We start from the raw sequence: 17225 nt of genomic DNA, 5'->3' as shown, positions 1-17225 counted from the left end.
TGTTATTGATATCTAACCTCATTCCACTGTGGTTGGAGAAGATACTTTGTATGGATGAGTATAGTTAAAATACATAAAGACTTAATTTGTTGCCCAGTATATGATATATCCTGGAAAATGTCCCACGTGCACTTGTGAAGAATTTATATATGTCTGTTAGATCTGTGCCTTGTGTAGAATGTCTGTATATGTCTGTTAGATCTAATTGGTTTATTGTGTTATTTCTACTACTCTTTCCTTATTTATCCTCTGTCTAGTTCTGTACATTATTGTGAGTGGGGTATTGAAGTCTCCAATTATTATTTGTTTTTTATTGAGGTGTAGTCGACATAGAAGATTATATTAGTTTTAGGTGTACAACATAATGATTTGATGTTTGTACATATTACAACAGGATTATGACACTAAGTTAAATTAACATCCATACACAGAATTACAAGGTCTTTTTTCCTGTGATAGGAACTTTTGAGATTTAGTAACCTATCAACCTTCAAGTGTATAATACATTATTAATTATAGTTATCATGCTGTACGTTATATCCCCAGGACTTTTTAAGTTTATTACTGGAATTTTGTGCCCTTTGACCACATTCACCCATTTTCCCAAATCCCCTCACTCTTGCCCCTGGCAACCATCAATCTACTCTGTATTTCTATGAGCTTAGGGTTTTTAAGATTCTACGTATAAGTGAGATCATATAATGTTTGTCTGTCTAATCTGACTTAATTCATTAAACATAATGCCCTCAAGAACCATCCATGTAGTCACAAATGGCAGGATATTCTTCTTTTTATGTGACTATCATTCACTTTTATAATATACACCACATCTTCTTTGTTCATTTATCTGTTGACAGTTAAGTTGTTTCCATGTCTTGGCTATTGTAAATAATTCTGCAGTGAACATAAGGATGCATATATCCTACTGTGTTAGTGTTTTTGTTTCATTCAGATAAATACCCAGAAGTGGAATTGCTAGTTCTTATGGTATTTCTATTTTTAATTTTTTGAGGAAACTTCATACTGTTTTCTATAGTGGTACACCAATTTATATTACTACCAACACTGCAGAAGGATTCCTTTTTCTACACATTCTTGCCAACTCTTTATTTCTTGTATTTATGATAATAGCCATTCTGACAGGTATGAGGTAATCCACCTCATGGTTTTGATTTGCATTTTTGTGATGGCTAGTGACATTGAGAATCTTTTGTATGTATCTGTTGGCCAGCTGTATATTTTCTTTGTAAAAATTTCCTTTTTTTTTTAAAAGATTTTATTTATTTATTTGACAGAGAGAGAGAGATATCACAAGTAGGCAGAGAGGCAGGCAGAGAGATAGGAGGAAGCAGGCTCCCCGCTGAGCAGAGAGCCCGATGCGGGGCTCGATCCCAGGACCCTGGGATCATGACCTGAGCCGAAGGCAGAGGCTTTAACCCACTGAGCCACCCAGGCGCCCCTCTTTGTAAAAATTTCTATTCAGATTTTCTTCCCCCTTTATTTATTTATTTTTTTTTTGGAGAGAGAGTACATGCAGGGGGCGGGAGGAGAGGCAGCTGGAAAGGGGAGGAGATAATTTTTTTTTTTAAGATTTTATTTATTTATTTGTGAGAGAGAGAGAGAGCACAAGCAGGCAGAGTGGCAGAGTGGCAGGCAGAGGCAGAGGGAGAAGCAGGCTCCCCGCTGAACAATCGAGCCCGATTCAGGACTCGATCCCAGGACCCTGGAATCATGACCTGAGCTGAAGGCAGCCACTTAACTGACTGAGCACCCAGACATCCCTTTTTTTAAACAGATTTTTTTTCTTTTGCTATTGAGTTGTATGAATTCTTTATATATTTTGGCTGTTAACCCCTTGGCAGATAATCTGTTTTGCAAATATTTTCTCCCATTTCATAGTTAGCCTTTTCATTTTACTGATTATTTCATTGGCTGTAGAGAAATTGTTTAGTTTGATGTGGTCCCGCTTGTTGATTTTTGCTTTTGTTGCATTTGCTTTTGATATCAAATTCAAAAAGTCAGCACCATGACTGATGTGGAGAATTTGCTGCCTCTGCTTTCTTCTAGGAGTTTCATAGTTTCAGGTCTTATCTTCAAGTCTTTAGCCCATTTTGAGGTAATTTTTGTGTATTGTGTAAGGTTGTGGTCCAGTTTCATTCTTTTACATTGACCACCCAATTTTCCCACTTTTGTTGAAGAGACCGTTCTTTTGCCATTATATATTCTTGGCTGGTCATAAATTAATTGACCACATGTGCATGTTTATTTCTAGGTTCTTTATTCTGTTCTATTGATCTGTGTGTCTGTTTTTATGTCAATACCATAATATTTTGATTACTATAGCTTGTAATATAGTGTGAAACTGGGAAGTGTGATGCCTCCAGCATTGTTCTTTCTCAGAATAGTTTTAGCTATTTGGGGTCTTTGTGCTTCCATACACGTTAGGATTGTCTTTTCTATTTCTGTGAAAATGCCATTGGAATTATGATGGGGAATACGTTGAATTTGTAGATTGCTTTGGGAAGTATGAACATTTTAACAGTATTAGTTTTTCCAATCCATGAACATGTGCCTTCAGTTTCTTTCACCAATGTCTCATAGTTTTCAGGGTACAGATTTTTACCTCCTTGCTTAAATTTATTCCTAGGTATAGTACTCTTTTTGATGGAATTGTAAATGAGATCGTTTTCTGAATTTCTCTTTCTGATAGTTTATTAGTGTGTAGAAACAACAGATTTTTTTAATACTGGTTTTCACAACTTTACTGAATGTTTATTCTAACAAGTGTGTGTGTGTGTGTGTGTGTGTGTATATACACACACATACAACTTTTTTGGGTAGATTCTTTAGGTTTTTCTATATAGAATATCATGTTATCTTCTAATAGTGATAGTTTTATTTTTTCCTTTTCAGTTGGATATCTTTTATTTCTTTTCCTTCTCTGATTGCTCTGACTAGGACTTCTACTACTGTGTTGAATAAAAGTAATAAGAATGGGCATCCTTGGGGCGCCTGGATGGCTCAGGGGGTTAAAGCCTCTGCCTTGGGCTCAGGTCATGATCCCAGGGTCCTGGGATTGAGCCCCGTGTCGGGCTCTCTGCTCAGCGGGGAGATTGCTTCCCTTCCTCTCTCTCTGCCTGCCTCTCTGCCTACTTGTGATCTCTGTCTATCAAATGAATAAATAAAATCTTAAAAAAAAAAAAAAAGAATGGGCATCCTTGCCTTGGTCCTGATCTTGGAGGAAAAGCTGTCAGCTTTTCACCATTGAATATAATGTTAGCTGTTGCTTTGTCACACATGGCCTTTATTAAGTTGAGATATGCTTCTTCTGGGCTTACTTTATTGAGAGGGTTTACCATAAACAGATGTTGGATTTTGTCATATGCTTTTTCTGCATCAATTGAGATAATTGTATGATTATTAACCTTCATTTTGTTAATGTTGTATATCACCTTGTTTGTTGTGATTGTTGAACCATCTTTGCATTCCTGGACTAAATCCCATTTGATCCTGATGTATGATCCTTTTAATGTATTGTTGGATTCAGTTTGCTAGTATTTTGTTGAGTGTTTTTCCATCGGTATTCATCCAGGGTATTGGCCTGTAATTTTCTTGAGGTCTTTATGTCTAGTTTTTTTGTTTGTTTGTTTGTTTGTTTTTAAGATTTTACTTATTCACTTGACAGAGAACACAAGTAGGCAGAGCAGCAGGCAGAGAGAGAAGGAAGCAGGTTCCCCTCCGAGCAGAGAGCCTGACACAGGGCTTGATCCCAGGACCCTGGGATCATGACCTGAGCCGAAGGCAGAGGCTTTAACCCACTGAGCCACCCAGGCGCCCCTTATGTCTAGTTTTGATATGAGGGTAATCCTGGCCTCGTAAGAGGAGTTTACAAGTATTCACTCCTCTTCTGTTTTTTGGAAGAGTTTGAGAAGTGTTGGTATTAATTCTCTTAAGAATTATTGGTAGAATTCCCTAGTGAACCTCTCTAGTTTTGGACTTTTATTTGTAAGTAGGGTTTAAAATTACTAACTAAATGTCCTTACTGGTAGTTGGTTTGTTTACATTTTCTATTTTTCCATGATTTTGTCTTGGGAGTAGTATGTTCCTGGGAATTTTCTTCTAGGTTGGCCAATTTGTTGGTTTATAATTTTTCAGAGTAGTTATGATCTTTTGTGTTTCTGTAATGTCAGTTGTAATGTCTCCTTTCATTTCTGATTTTATTTGAATTCTCTTCTCTTGGTAATTCTAGTTAATGTTTGGTCTATTTATCTTTTCAAACTAACCAGCTTTCTACTTCATTGTTGTTTTTTTTTAAGTTGTTTTTTTTTTTGTCACCGTCCCGTCCTGTCTCCCCGACCACCCTTTTGGCTGCAGTCCAGATCTTTGTTATATCATTTCTTCTACTAACTTTGGGCTTCATTCATCTACTTTGTCTAGTTCCTTGAGGTGTAAATTAGGTTGTTTATTGAGATTGTTTCTTGAGATAGGCATTTACTGTTACGAACTTCCCTCTTAAGACTGTTTTTGCTGTAGCCCATGAATTTGAATGCTGTATTTCCATTTTCATTTCTCTCAAGGTTTTTTTTTTTTTTTGACCCATTGGTTGCTCAATAACATTTTGTTTAATCTCCATGTATTTGTGACTTGTCCAGTTTTCTCCTTGTAATTGATTTCTAGGTTCAACCATTGTGTTTGAAAAAGTTGCTTGATAGGATTTCAGTCTTCTTAAGTTAGTTAAGACATATTTTGTTGCTTAACATATGACCTGTCTTTGGAGAATGTTCCATTTCCGCTTGAAAAAAATGTGTATTCTCTGGATGGAATGTTCTGTGTTTGTCTAAGTTCATGTGCTCTAAAGTGTTGTTTTAGGTCACTGTTTCGTTACTGATTTCTATCTGGATGATCTATTCGTTGATGAACGTGGTGTGTTCAAGTTCCTACTGTTACTGTATTGCTGTCTGTTTCTCCTGTTAGATTTGTTAATATCTGCTTTATGTGTTTAGGTGATCCTGTATTGGGTGCTTAAATATTTGCATGTTATATCCTCTTATTGGATTAATCCCTTTATCATTAGGTAATGATCATCTTTGTCTCTTACTACAATCTTTGTTTTTAAGTCTTTTTTTTTTTTTTAAAGGGAGAGAGAGTGTGCACGGGGAGGAGGAGGGACAGATAGAGAGGGAGAGAGAGAATCCTAAGCAGGCTGCACTCTCAGCGTGGAGCCCAGTGTGGGGTTTAGTGTCATGAACCTGAGACCATGACCTGAGCCAAAATGAAGAGTCAGATTTTCAACCCACTGAGCCACACAGACACCCTGGGAGAGTGAATCTTAAGTAGGTTCCCTGCTTAGTGTGGAGCCAGACTCATTCCTATGACTCTGAGATCATGACCTCAGTTGAAATCAAGAGTTAGTCAATTAACTTACTGAGTCACCCAGGCACCCCTCTCTTTTTCCTTCTTATAGAAGCGTATGTACCCTAGCTTTCTTTTGGTTTCCATTTGCATGGAATACCTTTTTCTGTACCTTCACTTTCAGTCTATGTGTGTCCTTATATCTGATGTGAGTTTCTTGTAGGCAGCATATAGAAGGATCTTGTATTTTTTAATCCATTCAGCCACTCTGTGTCTTTTGATTGGAGAATTTAGTCCATTTACATTTAAACTAATTACTGATAAGTGTGTATATACTATTTTGTTGTTTTCTTGTGGTTTTCTTATTACCTTAGTCCTCTCATTCTCACCTTTGTGATTTGTTGGTTTCCTGTAGTGATATGCTTCAATTCCTTTCTTTCTTTTTTTTTTTTTTTAAAGATTTTATTTATTTATTTAACAGATCACAAGTAGGCAGAGAGGCAGGCAGAGAGAAGGGGAAGCAGGCTTCCTGCTGAGCAGAGAGCCCGATGCGGGACTCTATCCCAGGACCCTGAGATCATGACCTGAGCCGAAGGCAGCGGCTTAACCCACTGAGCCACCCAGGCGCCCCTTCAATTCCTTTCTTATTATCCTTTGTAATATAGATGTTTCCACTGTAGTTACCATGGTGGGTACTTAAAACATTTGTATTTAGGATTATCTATTTTAAGTTGATATTTAAGTTGATAAGTTGATTATCTATTTTAAGTTGATAACTTCAAATGCATTGTAAAGTTCTGCGTTTTTACTCTTCTACCCTATGTATTATGTTTTTGATGTTACAGTTTAAATCTTGTGTATCTTGTGTCAAGTTATATAGTTATTTTTACTACTTTTAATTTATAAGTGGTTAACTCACCACCATTATGCCATTAGGTTACTCAGAATTTTGCTATATCTTTACCTTTACAGTGGGATTTATAACTTGTAATTTCATGTTTTCCTGTTACAAATTATCTCCTTTTTCTATCAGTTTAAAGAAGTCCTTTAGCATTCCTTGTAAGACCAGTCTGGTGGTGATGAATTCATTTAGCTTTTCTTGTATAAAATAGCTCTTCCTCTCTTTTAGGTCTGAAGGATAACTTTGTCAGATAGAGTATTGTTGATTGGCATTTTTTCCCTTTCATCATTTTAAATATATCATACCACTTTCTTCTGGCCTACAATGTTCTTGCTGAAAACTGCTTATAGTTTTATAGGGTTCCCTGGTACAAAACAAGTTTTCTTTTTCCTGCTGTCTTGAAGATTCTGTCCTTGTCTTTAACTTCTGATATTTTGTAAAAGTCTTGGTGTGGGTCTTTGGGTTCATCTAGTTTGGTTTTCTTTAGGCTTACCAGATCTAGATCTCTCTTTCTTTCTCCAGGGCAAAGAAAGGTAAGTTTCCAGTTACTTGTTCAGATAAATTTTCTGCCTCTTTCTCTTTTCTCCTTCTGGGACCCCTCTAACTTGATTGTTAGTTTGTTTATTATTTTCACATAAGCCCATTAAGCTACCTTCTCTTTCTTTTATTCTTTTTCCTTTTTGCTGCTTTGTTGGGATAACTTCCACAACCCTGTCTTGAAGTTCACTGATACTTTCTTCTGCTTCATCTATTCTAACATTGAATTTCATTATTCAATAATTTAGTTCAGTTATTCTAGTCATCTGCTCTGTGACTTCTCTTCAGTATTTTCTTACATTTTCTATCTCTTCTGTTGAAATTCTCACCATTTGATCAATCTCCATTTCCTTTGGGGCTATTCCTGGGGTTTTGTCTTATTCTTACATTTTGAACATATTTTTCTGTTTCATTTCTTATGACTCTGTTAGTTTCTGTGCACTAGGTCAAACAGCCATATTTTGCAGTTTTTTAGGTGTGGCTTCATGTAGTAGATGATCTTTATTGTTCAGTCCTGCTCTTGGTCTTGGTTGTCTCTCAAACCTTTGTGATTGTCCGAGTAGTCTTCTCTGTTCTTAGTGATTCTCAGGAATTGAGGGTATGACAAGACTTTTCAGTGTCCCAGAGCGGGGACAGTCAGCTACTAGGTTCAGGGTGATTTGAACCAGACCCTCAGACAGCAGCTTTTAAAGTAAGTGAATATGCCTCAATCAGTAGAAGGACTAGGAGTTGGCTGGGTGTTTCTGTCTGTGTCCTAGGCACTGAGTATTAATGGTGTGACAGCCAGATGAGTGTTTCTTTGTTCACTACTTCCTATTGAACCCATGAACCCAGGCCACACTGGCTACCAGAGTTAGGTTATGAAGGAATGTGTTTTCTGGGCCAGAGGCATAAAAGTTGGGTATAGATGTGTATACAAGCTTATAAACACATCTGGCCTGGCATAGGGAGAGCATGGAGATGGTACCTGTTGGTCCCTTCAGTTTTTGGAACAGATTGTAGTTGGGCCCTAGATGTGTGTTAAATTAGAAGCCTCCCCCTCAGGCTGAAGCTTTATGATCAGGAAGTACGCCTTTTTTGCAGAAAGACTGGGCCTGATTTTGTTGGCTGCTTCTACTCTGGGTCCTGTGGTGGGTGAGTCTGTGTTTGTGAGCTCTTTAAGAACTGGTTCTCAGTTTGCTCTAGCCTTGTGGGTCTCACAGATACAGATTCTGTTGGTTCTCAAAGCTAGATGTTTTGGAGGTTTGTCTCTCAGTTTCTAGTCTTAAAAGTGTGTTACCAGTTGTGGTGTCCAAACCTTTTGGTCCTAAGGGAGCAGCTCAGGGTTGTGAGCTCTCTTATTGTGCATTGCCACATTGGGAATGATATTTATGCTGAGATTGTGTCTCAGCCTCCTTTCGATTTGGATGGGTTTTGTTTTGTTTTTGTTTGTTTTCTTATTTGCCCAAAGTATAAGAATCACTCAGCTAGTTTTTGGGTTTCTTTCAGAGGAAATTGTTCTGTATGTAGGTGTAGATTCCATATGTCTGTGGCGGGATGTGAGTTCTGAATCCTCTTATATTGCCATCTTAAACTGCATTCCAACTGCTATTGTAGAACTATTCTTCCTTTTAGTTCTGTCCGTTCTTACTTTGTATATTTTGATAGTCTGCCATGAGGTGTGTAATGTTTGTAATTCTTACATCTTGCTCAGTTGAATCTTTGTTAATATATAATTTTTTTTGTCTCTTGTAATCTTTTTTGATTCAGTCTATTTTGTCTGATTTGATATTAGTATACCTACCCCTGCTCTCTTTTGGTTACTTTTTGGATAGAATTACTTTCACTTTCAGTTGTATCTTTGGTGGAATGCCTGGTTGATTTGGTCAGTTGGGTGTCTGCCTTTGGCTCAGGTCATGATCCCAGGGTCCTGGGATTGAGTCTCGCATTGGGACCTTGCTCGGTGGGGAGCCTGGTTCTCCCTCTGTCTGCCTTTCCCCCTGCTTTTGTGCGCTCGCTTGCTCGCTCGCTCTCTCTCTGACAAAATAGATAAATAATTTTAAAAAATCTTTAAGACAATTGTATCTTTGGATCTAAAGTAATTCTGTACTAAGCCTCAATAATGTCTGTTGTCTTGTCATCAGAATCCCTGATTCCTCTGCCTCCTCACATTTGCCTGTAATCCCCCTAGTCAATTTTTAATTTCACTTATTATGCCTTTCAGCTCCAGCATTCTTTTTTGGTTTCTTTTTAGGATTTTTAAATCTCTTTATTGACGTTTCCATTTGGTTCACACATCATTTTCTTAATTTCCTTCATATCTTCTATTTCTTTGAGCATCTTTAGGACTGTTGTCTTAAAGTCTTTGTCTAATGTATCTGCCATTAAGTCTTTCAAAGGGACAAATCTCGTTTAATTAAAAATTTTCTTTTGAATGGGTCATACTTTCCTGTTTGTTTGGATGCCTTGTGATTTTTTTGTTATTGTTGAACACTGGACATTTCAGTCTAATAATGTGGTAACTTTGAAAATAAGATTGTCATACAATCCCCAAGGCTTGCTGTTGTTTGGTTAGTTGGTTGGTTGTTTTTGTTGTTGTTGTTGTTTTAAGTTCTGTTATTTTGTAGGCTGTGTGCTGAAGATAATGAGCCTGAGGTGCAAACTTACTGTCTTATGTTTTCTCTGAGCCTTTTCCTGGGCACGTGTATTCACTGTCCAGTTTTTCCAATATTCAGTCGATCTAAGCATCTTACTCTTTAATGTGTGGCTCCTTAAATGGGAAAAGCCAAAAATGTTGGGCAGGTGGGGGAAGCAATGGCTCTTTAAATCTCCTGGAACTCACCTCAGCTGGAGGGGAGGGGCAGCATCAATGGCCATCTGCCTCTTTGCACCTTTCTGGTCAGAAGCAACAATCAGCACAGGTACCCAGTGTTTTGGGGACAGAGTTCTTTTTGCCTACTCTTGCTTTTCTAAGGTATGTGCAGCCTGCTTCAGGAACATGTACACAGCTGTCTGCCTGTTATTGGAGTGGGAGATACATAGCTTCCACTGTCCTAAGAGCTGAAATTGCCCCAAAGTGACCGCAATTAACCCCAAGCCTTCCCCTGGAAGTTAAAAGCCTTCAGCAAACTCCACAGGTTTACGAAAGTTTTATCAGACAGGTTTGCCAGTGCCATTATTGTTTCGGTGGGGAAGCAGATTCCTGGTGCTTCCTACTTCACCAGCTTCCCAGAATCCTAGATCATTGACTCTTAAAATCAGGTCTTCTGTAGATTTGTCTTAAAAGAAAAAACTTTCTTGTGAAACTTTTAATTTTGACTAAGAAAAATTATGCTAAGATGAGTTAACAAGCAATAGATGAAACTATAAAGCCAATAAAACATGTAACTCCAAATCATTGAAACTCGTCATTAATTGAAATGAACAAAGAATATTTTGCTCACTGCCGTGAGAATATGCAGTTTGTCTCTTTTTGGTATATGGTAAAATATACATAACATAAAATTTATTGTTTTAGCCTTTTTAAAGTATGCAGTTCAGTTGCATTAAATGCTGTCATTTTGTCATGTATCTGTCACTATTGCCCTCTCTAGAACTTTTTTCATCATCCCAAAGTGAAACTCTGTACCCATTAAACAATAACTCCCCATTCTCTCCTTTCTCAGCCACAGGTTCTTTTTTGGATTCTGTGTATCTGTGTGTCTTTCAATATGATTCTTTAGTTCTTTCTTTTTTTTAAGATTTTATTTATTTTTTTGTTAGAATGAGAGAGAGAGCAAGCACAGGTAGAGAGGCAGGCAGAGAGAGAAGGGAGGAAGCAGGCTCCCCGCTGAGCAGAGAGCCCGATGCGGGGCTCGATCCCAGGACGCTGGGACTATGACCCGAGCCGAAGGCAGTGGCTTTAACCCACTGAGCCACCCAGGCGCCCAGATTCTTTAGTTCTTTTATCAATTTGCTCTGTTGGAAGCACCTTGGAGTTTTCATTTATAGTTTTCTATGGTATTTGGTATTTGCTTGCCAGGAATTTATAACTTATATATGAAGATAGCTTTTTGCTTTCATTAGCATTCTCAGCTTGAAGTAATTAAAAATAAAAAGATCTACTTAGAGAAAGCACATTGCAAGCAGGGGTGGCGGGAGGGCAGAGGAAGAGAGAGAAAATCCCAAGCAGACTCCTTGCTCAGCACAGGGCCCGATGTGGGGCTTTATCTCATGACCCTGAAACTATGACCTGAGCGGAAATCAAGAGTCAGATGCTTAAGTGAGCCACCCAGGTGCCTCTTAAAGTGATTTTTAAAAAATCACTTAATGAGAGTAAATACAAAAGAGCATGTAGTAGTCTTTCAGATGATATAGAATATACTTAAATATTTTCAGTTAACATTAAAACAAAAAAATTTTTAAAAGATTTTTATTTGGGACGCCTGGGTGGCTCAGTTGGTTAAGCAGCTGCCTTCGGCTCGGGTCATGATCCCAGTGTCCTGGGATCGAGTCCCGCATCGGGCTCCTTGCTCAGCGGGGAGCCTGCTTCTCTCTCTGCCTCTGCCTGTCTCTCTGTCTGCCTGTGCTCACTCTCTCTGACAAATAAATAAATAAAATCTTTAAAAAAAAAAAAAAGATTTTTATTTATTTGACACAGAGAGAGAGCAAGCACAAGCAAGGGGAGCAGCAGGGGGAGAGGGAGAAGAAGCAGGTTCCCCACCGAGCAGGGAGCCCTATGTGCAACGTGATCCCGGGACCCTGGGGTCATGACCTGAGTTGAAGGCAGGCAGTTAATCAACTGAGCCACCCAGGCACCCCAACATTAAAACATAATTTAAAAAAAATTTTTTTACATACTTTAGACAAGTATTAGATCTCCAGTATAAAGAATATAGAGCTAGGTTATTTCCTGTAGACCTCATGTAAGGTCATAAGAGTACAGGCGAATGTAGTAGAATTAAGAATAGAAAAGGAGGGATAGCCATATGACAGCAGAAAGTATGGCAGCAAATCCAGATGTGAAGGGATTAATAGAGCCAAGGGTGACTCCAGTGATAAGGAGCCTGAGATATCAAGGAACAGATTTTATAAGTAACAGAAGTAGGGAGATATGGTAGAAAAGCTGTTTTGATTAAAAACCATTTGTTGGGGGGGCGCCTGGGTGGCTCAGTGGGTTAAAGCCTCTGCCTTCAGCTCAGGTCATGATCCCAGGGTCCTGGGATCAAGCCCCGCATAGGGCTCTCTGCTCAGCAGGGAGCCTGCTTCTTCCTCTTTCTCTGCCTACTTGTGATCTCCGTCTGTCAAATAAATAAATAAAATCTTTAAAAAAAAAAAAAAAAAACCATTTGTTGGGGGCACCTGGGTGGCTCAGTGGGTTGGGCCTCTGCCTTCGGCTCAGGTCATGATCTCAGGGTCCTGGGATTGAGCCCCGAGTTGGGCTCTCTGCTCAGCTGGGAGCCTGCTTTCCCCCGCCTCTGCCTGCCTCTGCCTACTTGTGATCTCTGTCTGTCAAATAAATAAAATCTTAAAAAAAAAAAACAAAAAAACCCCCCATTTGTTGGGTTAGCAAGCTAAATTTGTGCAGGAAGCAGAGATATGTGATTAGAGGTATGATTTAGGAATTATTGACCTAGGGGAGTTCAGATTGATGACTGAGTTTTCCTCTAGAATGAGAGAATGCATATTTAGGTCAGCAGGAGAAAGAGTGTTGAGGTTTTTTTCTGTAGATGATGGCAAGAAGCAGGAACAGTGGAGGACCCAGGTTGTAAGATGAGAATCATGATAATCATGCCCCGGAATCCAAGGAAGGCATGTATTAAGATGGCAGAAGTCAGCAGTGTAGAATGGAGCAGAGCGTGAAAGCAATAAAAGATGACAAAAAGTACAATAACATGCAACGTGATCATTCGCTGAAATTTTACTCTTTTTCAAGGAAAATAGAGTTTTTGTTCTCAATGAAGAGTGTCTGATTACACTGTTTTTAAAGGAGATTGTTATTTCTTGTTCCTTTGGATTTTTACCCCTTTTATTAAATTTCCTGTGATTCCTTCTTACCATTAAATGCTCTGTGATACCTTACTTGTTTTAGAAGTTAGAGTTAAGGGTTGTTGGATGGCTCGGTCGGTTAAGTGTCTGACTTTTGATTTTGGTTCTGGTCTTGATCTCAGGGTTGTAAATTCAAATCCCATGTTAAGCTCCACACTGGGCATGGAGCCTACTTAGAAAAATAATTTGAGATGTCTTGGGATATCAGACATTCAGTTTGGAATATTTTAAACGTTCCAGCTTGAAAAGACACTTTAATGTTGCAAAGTATTCTTGTTATAATTTATTTTACAATTGTTTGTAATAGGTAGAAATATAGTAGTATATTTTCATTAGCTTTGTGTTAATTTGAGATTAAAAATTACAATGTTAGTAGCCACATTGGTTTTGAGAAAAATCAGGCAGTTTTCAAGAGAAAAAAGTAAGAAAGACAGGGCGCCTGGGTGCCTCAGTTGTTAAGCGTCTGCCTTCGGCTCCAGTCACAATCTCAGTGTCCTGGGATCGAGCCCTGCATCAGGCTTCCTGCTTGGCGGGAAGCCTGCTTCTCCCTCTCCCACTCTCCCTGCTTGTGTTCCCCCCCTTGCTATGTCTCTCTGTCAAAGAAATAAATAAAATCTTTACCAAAAGATAAAAATAAAAAAGAAAGGAAGACAAAATAGAAATGGTTTAAGAAATTTAGTTATTAGATAAAACACTTGTTAGTGATTTCTTAATTGGAGTAATTATTTGTTATATTTGCTTTTTAGAAAATCACTTCGAGAAATGTATCAATCAGATTCTGAAGGATGGGTCTCTTCAAAAGATCTGAGAAGTCATCTTGGACATTTAGAATCAGAACTTATTTTTCTGAGCACACTTACTGGCATCAGTATAAGAAATTACTCCATGAAGACAGAGGTCCTAACAAATACTGAGAAGACAGAGAAGAGTAAGTATTGATTTTAATTTTGAAGTGATGTTGAAGCTTATCTTATTATGCATAAGAAATTGGTTGTAATGGCATTGAATTAAAGTTCTATAAGGTAGGGGCACCTGGGCTGCTCATTTGGTTAAGGGTTCAACTCTTGATTTCGCCTCAGGTCATAATCTCAGTGTTGTGGGATTGAACCCTGTGTTGGGCTCCACACTCACTGGGGAGTCTGTTCAGGATTCTCTCTCTCCCTCTGTCCTCTCCCTGCTCTCCCATGGGTTTTTTCCCTCTCTCTAAAAATAAATAAATCTTAAAAAATAAAATTGTGTGAGTAACTATATGACCTTCTATATGACTGTGTGGTTGTGGTAAACTTATTTTGTCAGGTATCTTGAACATCACAGTGTGCGTAATACTCTTTAAAAGCTGTCTGAGGTAGATATTAAGGAAGACACAGGCTTTATCATTAAGTATCTTAATACAAGTAACAGATAAGTGAAAGAACAATAGTACCATTAATTTGTAAATTTTTTTTTTCAAATGTTCATTTGAGAGAGAGAGAGAGAGAGAGAGACAGAGCACAAGCAGTGGGAGAGGCAGAGGGAGAGAAGAAAGCAGACACCCTGCTGAGCTGGGAGCCCAACATGGGGCTCAAACCCAGGCCCTGGAAATCATGACCTGAGCCGAAGGCAGATACTTAACCTATTTGAGTGACCTAGGCTCCCCTAATTTGTCAATCATAAGAGTTGTTCACTACTGACATGAAACCTGCCTCATCTACAGTGCTCTACTCGTACCAAACATGGCCTGTGGCCAAGATAAATATTTCAGGAGCTGGACCATTTTCAAGAGGAGGGTTTCTGGTCCCGATGACTAAGTTTTATTGCCAAGGGTCTGTGATGCGGTAACTTATAAAGGGAAGCTAATTCAGCTGTGCATTGGAATTTGGGAACTTTAGACCTGGGTGGCTCAGTCGGTTAGGCATCTGCTTTGGCTCAGGTCATGATCCCGGGGTTCTGGGATGGAGCCCTGTGTTGGGCTCCCTGCTCAGCATAGAGTCAGCTTCTCCTTCTGCCCTCTCCCTGACTTGTACTCACTCTTTCTCAAATAAATAAATAAAATCGTAAAGAAAAAAATGGGCACTTTTAGAATTGCTTCCTGACTTTTCCACTGACATAACTAACCCTTATGAAGGGAAGATAGTGAGCTGATCCTCATAGGGTCTTGGGTAGCTCATCTCAGCGAAAGTCTGAAACACAAAGAGAAATGGGTTACAGGAATTTAGACATTTCAGATACTTGAAGAGGTGGAATACAGAGAGGACTAGAGAGTGAATTTCGGCCAGGTGCCAGTCTTGCTAGTGCCGAAATCCTCGTCTTCCCACTTCGAGTCTTCCTAAGTTGACCTCCTCTGCAGAGGTACTTGTGCTGCCTATTCAGAATGTGCTTTTTTTTTTTTTTTTTTGGAAGATTTTATTTGTTTGAGAGCGAGAGAGCATGAGCAGAGGGAGAGAGAGAAGCAGATTCCCCGATGAACAGGGAGCCCCTCGTGGGTAGGGCGTGATCTCATGACTCTGAGATCATGACCTGAGCCATGGGCAGATGCTTAACCAACTGAGCCACCCAAGTGCCCCTCAGAATGCTTTTGAATAGGCTTAATACTGAGCTTCCCCCATTGCTGGCTTAGGTTTTAGTTTTCCTGGGTCTGCCAGATTAGTTCTTTTCTGTGTAATATCTAGCTCATCCATCTGATTTCCAGTTTCCAAACTTGTTACTCTCCTTTTTCTTCTTTATTCTTGTAGAGTTGTGCTCTTCTAAAAATACCTTTGTTAGCAAAGTCAAAATAGTGGTTATCTCTTGGGTGGGTAGTATATAGATTCCAGAAGGGCATGAGAGAACTTTATGGTGTATTCAAAAATTTCTGTATCTTTATCTCAGTTGTAGTTACATGAAAAACACATGTTAAAAAATACTAAGTTAAAAAATACTGAGTTGCATTGAAGTATAAAATTTTGAAAGATAACAAGTAAATAGGTGGATTCCATCTAGTGTTTTTAAGTTGAATCAGATAATGTTGAAAAAAAACTCCATCTAACAGTTATAATTCAAACTTGGGTAGCATGTTTCTTTCTTTCTTTCTTTTTTTTTGGAGAGACAACTCAAATGGGGAAAGGTGCAAAGAGAGAGGGAGAGAGAATCTTAAGCAGGTTCCATGCTCAGGGCAGAGCCCAATGCAGGGCTCGATCTCACGACCCTTGTGACCTGATCTGAAATCAAGAGTTGGATGCTTAACCAACTGAGCCACATGGGTGCTCCTATACTAGCATGTCTTACTATAATCTTTAGTGTAATTGAGAAGTAGAAAGTACAAGTTACCTTTAATCCAACTTTGCCAAGGTAAATCAATTTGGTGCACATTCTTTGAGATATTTGCGATGTAAATACTAACATAAACTCTCCCCCATATACTCACATGTATTAGAAATATTCACAAAAAATTAATAGGCATTTGAAGGAAACTTATTTGCAATAAAACATTTTTTTCTGATTTATAGGTATAACGAAAGTTCTACGGAGACACAGATTATCAGGAAATTGCCAAATGATTACATTTCAACTTGAATTTCAGATTCTGGAAATCCAGGTAAATGGAGTCTGTTGTAGTAATAGAGATTCTGCTGTGATTAAGCATTTCCCACACCCCAGCCTTCAGTAGTGCCTGAGCTGAGGAGGGATTCGTGAACCAGAGCCCTCTTGTAGTACATACGCTTGTACAAAGTGATACCATTTTTACAGTATAACCACCCTGGCAACTGAGGATCATTGCTGAGGGTCTAGGTGCTCTATTGGAAGGCAGATAGCAAGTTCCTCCTCCTCTCTCAGAGCAGGCCCCAAGGTCATGGGAACAGTCCTGGATACCCTCATATGCCAACCATCTATTATTTATTAGTTATCTGCTGGTGCTTAACAAATTTTCCCAAAATTTAATGCCTTTGAACAAGAAAATGTTTATCTCACCCATTTTCTGTGGATCAGAGATTTGAGTGCCCCTGAGTTGCGTGTTCTTGCTCAGGGCCTCTCATGAAGTTCTGGTCATTTGGAACTGCAGCCACCTGAAGACTGTTCAGGGCTGGCAGCTTAGACTCCAAAGTGGTTTGTGGTTACTCCAGCAGGTTACACCGGACTGCTAAGACACAATGCAGGAGGAAGACACTTCTGGCTAATACTTTGCATAAAATCAGGAAACAGAATGATAATGTGCGGCATATGGCCAGGGTTGGGCAGAACAAGGTCAGAAACCTTCAACATACGGCTCCAAGAAGAGTGGGATCCAAGCATAATTTAAAGAATTGACTTGGCCTAGGCACAAACTTTGATAGCAGAAAACAGTTCAACCAGTTTGTTTTGTGAACTTGGCCTACAAGGAGTATGTGTAAAGGAAACTTACAGGGAAGGGAGGGCAGACTATTTTGGCTTCAACTTACCAGATAACCAAAACAGTTGTGATCAGTTGTCATAA

At 38.9% G+C, this 17225-nt stretch overlaps 1 protein-coding gene across 1 annotated transcript in view; it reads left to right on the top strand.

Moving 5' to 3' along the window:
• CENPP (centromere protein P) overlaps positions 1–17225 on the top strand; it is a 242805-nt gene that overhangs the window by 6052 nt on the left and 219528 nt on the right. Inside the window, exons 2-3 of the mRNA XM_080819860.1 lie at positions 13543–13724; positions 16261–16349. Coding sequence (XP_080675986.1) covers positions 13543–13724; positions 16261–16349 — 271 coding nt within the window. The remainder of the gene's footprint in view (positions 1–13542; positions 13725–16260; positions 16350–17225) is intronic.

This window comes from Martes martes (assembly GCF_963455335.1).
Source record: "Martes martes genome assembly, chromosome: 12".
Lineage (NCBI taxonomy): Eukaryota > Metazoa > Chordata > Mammalia > Carnivora > Mustelidae > Martes > Martes martes.
The sequence above is the reverse complement of the archived record's forward strand: the minus strand, read 5'-3'. Positions and strand labels throughout refer to the sequence as shown.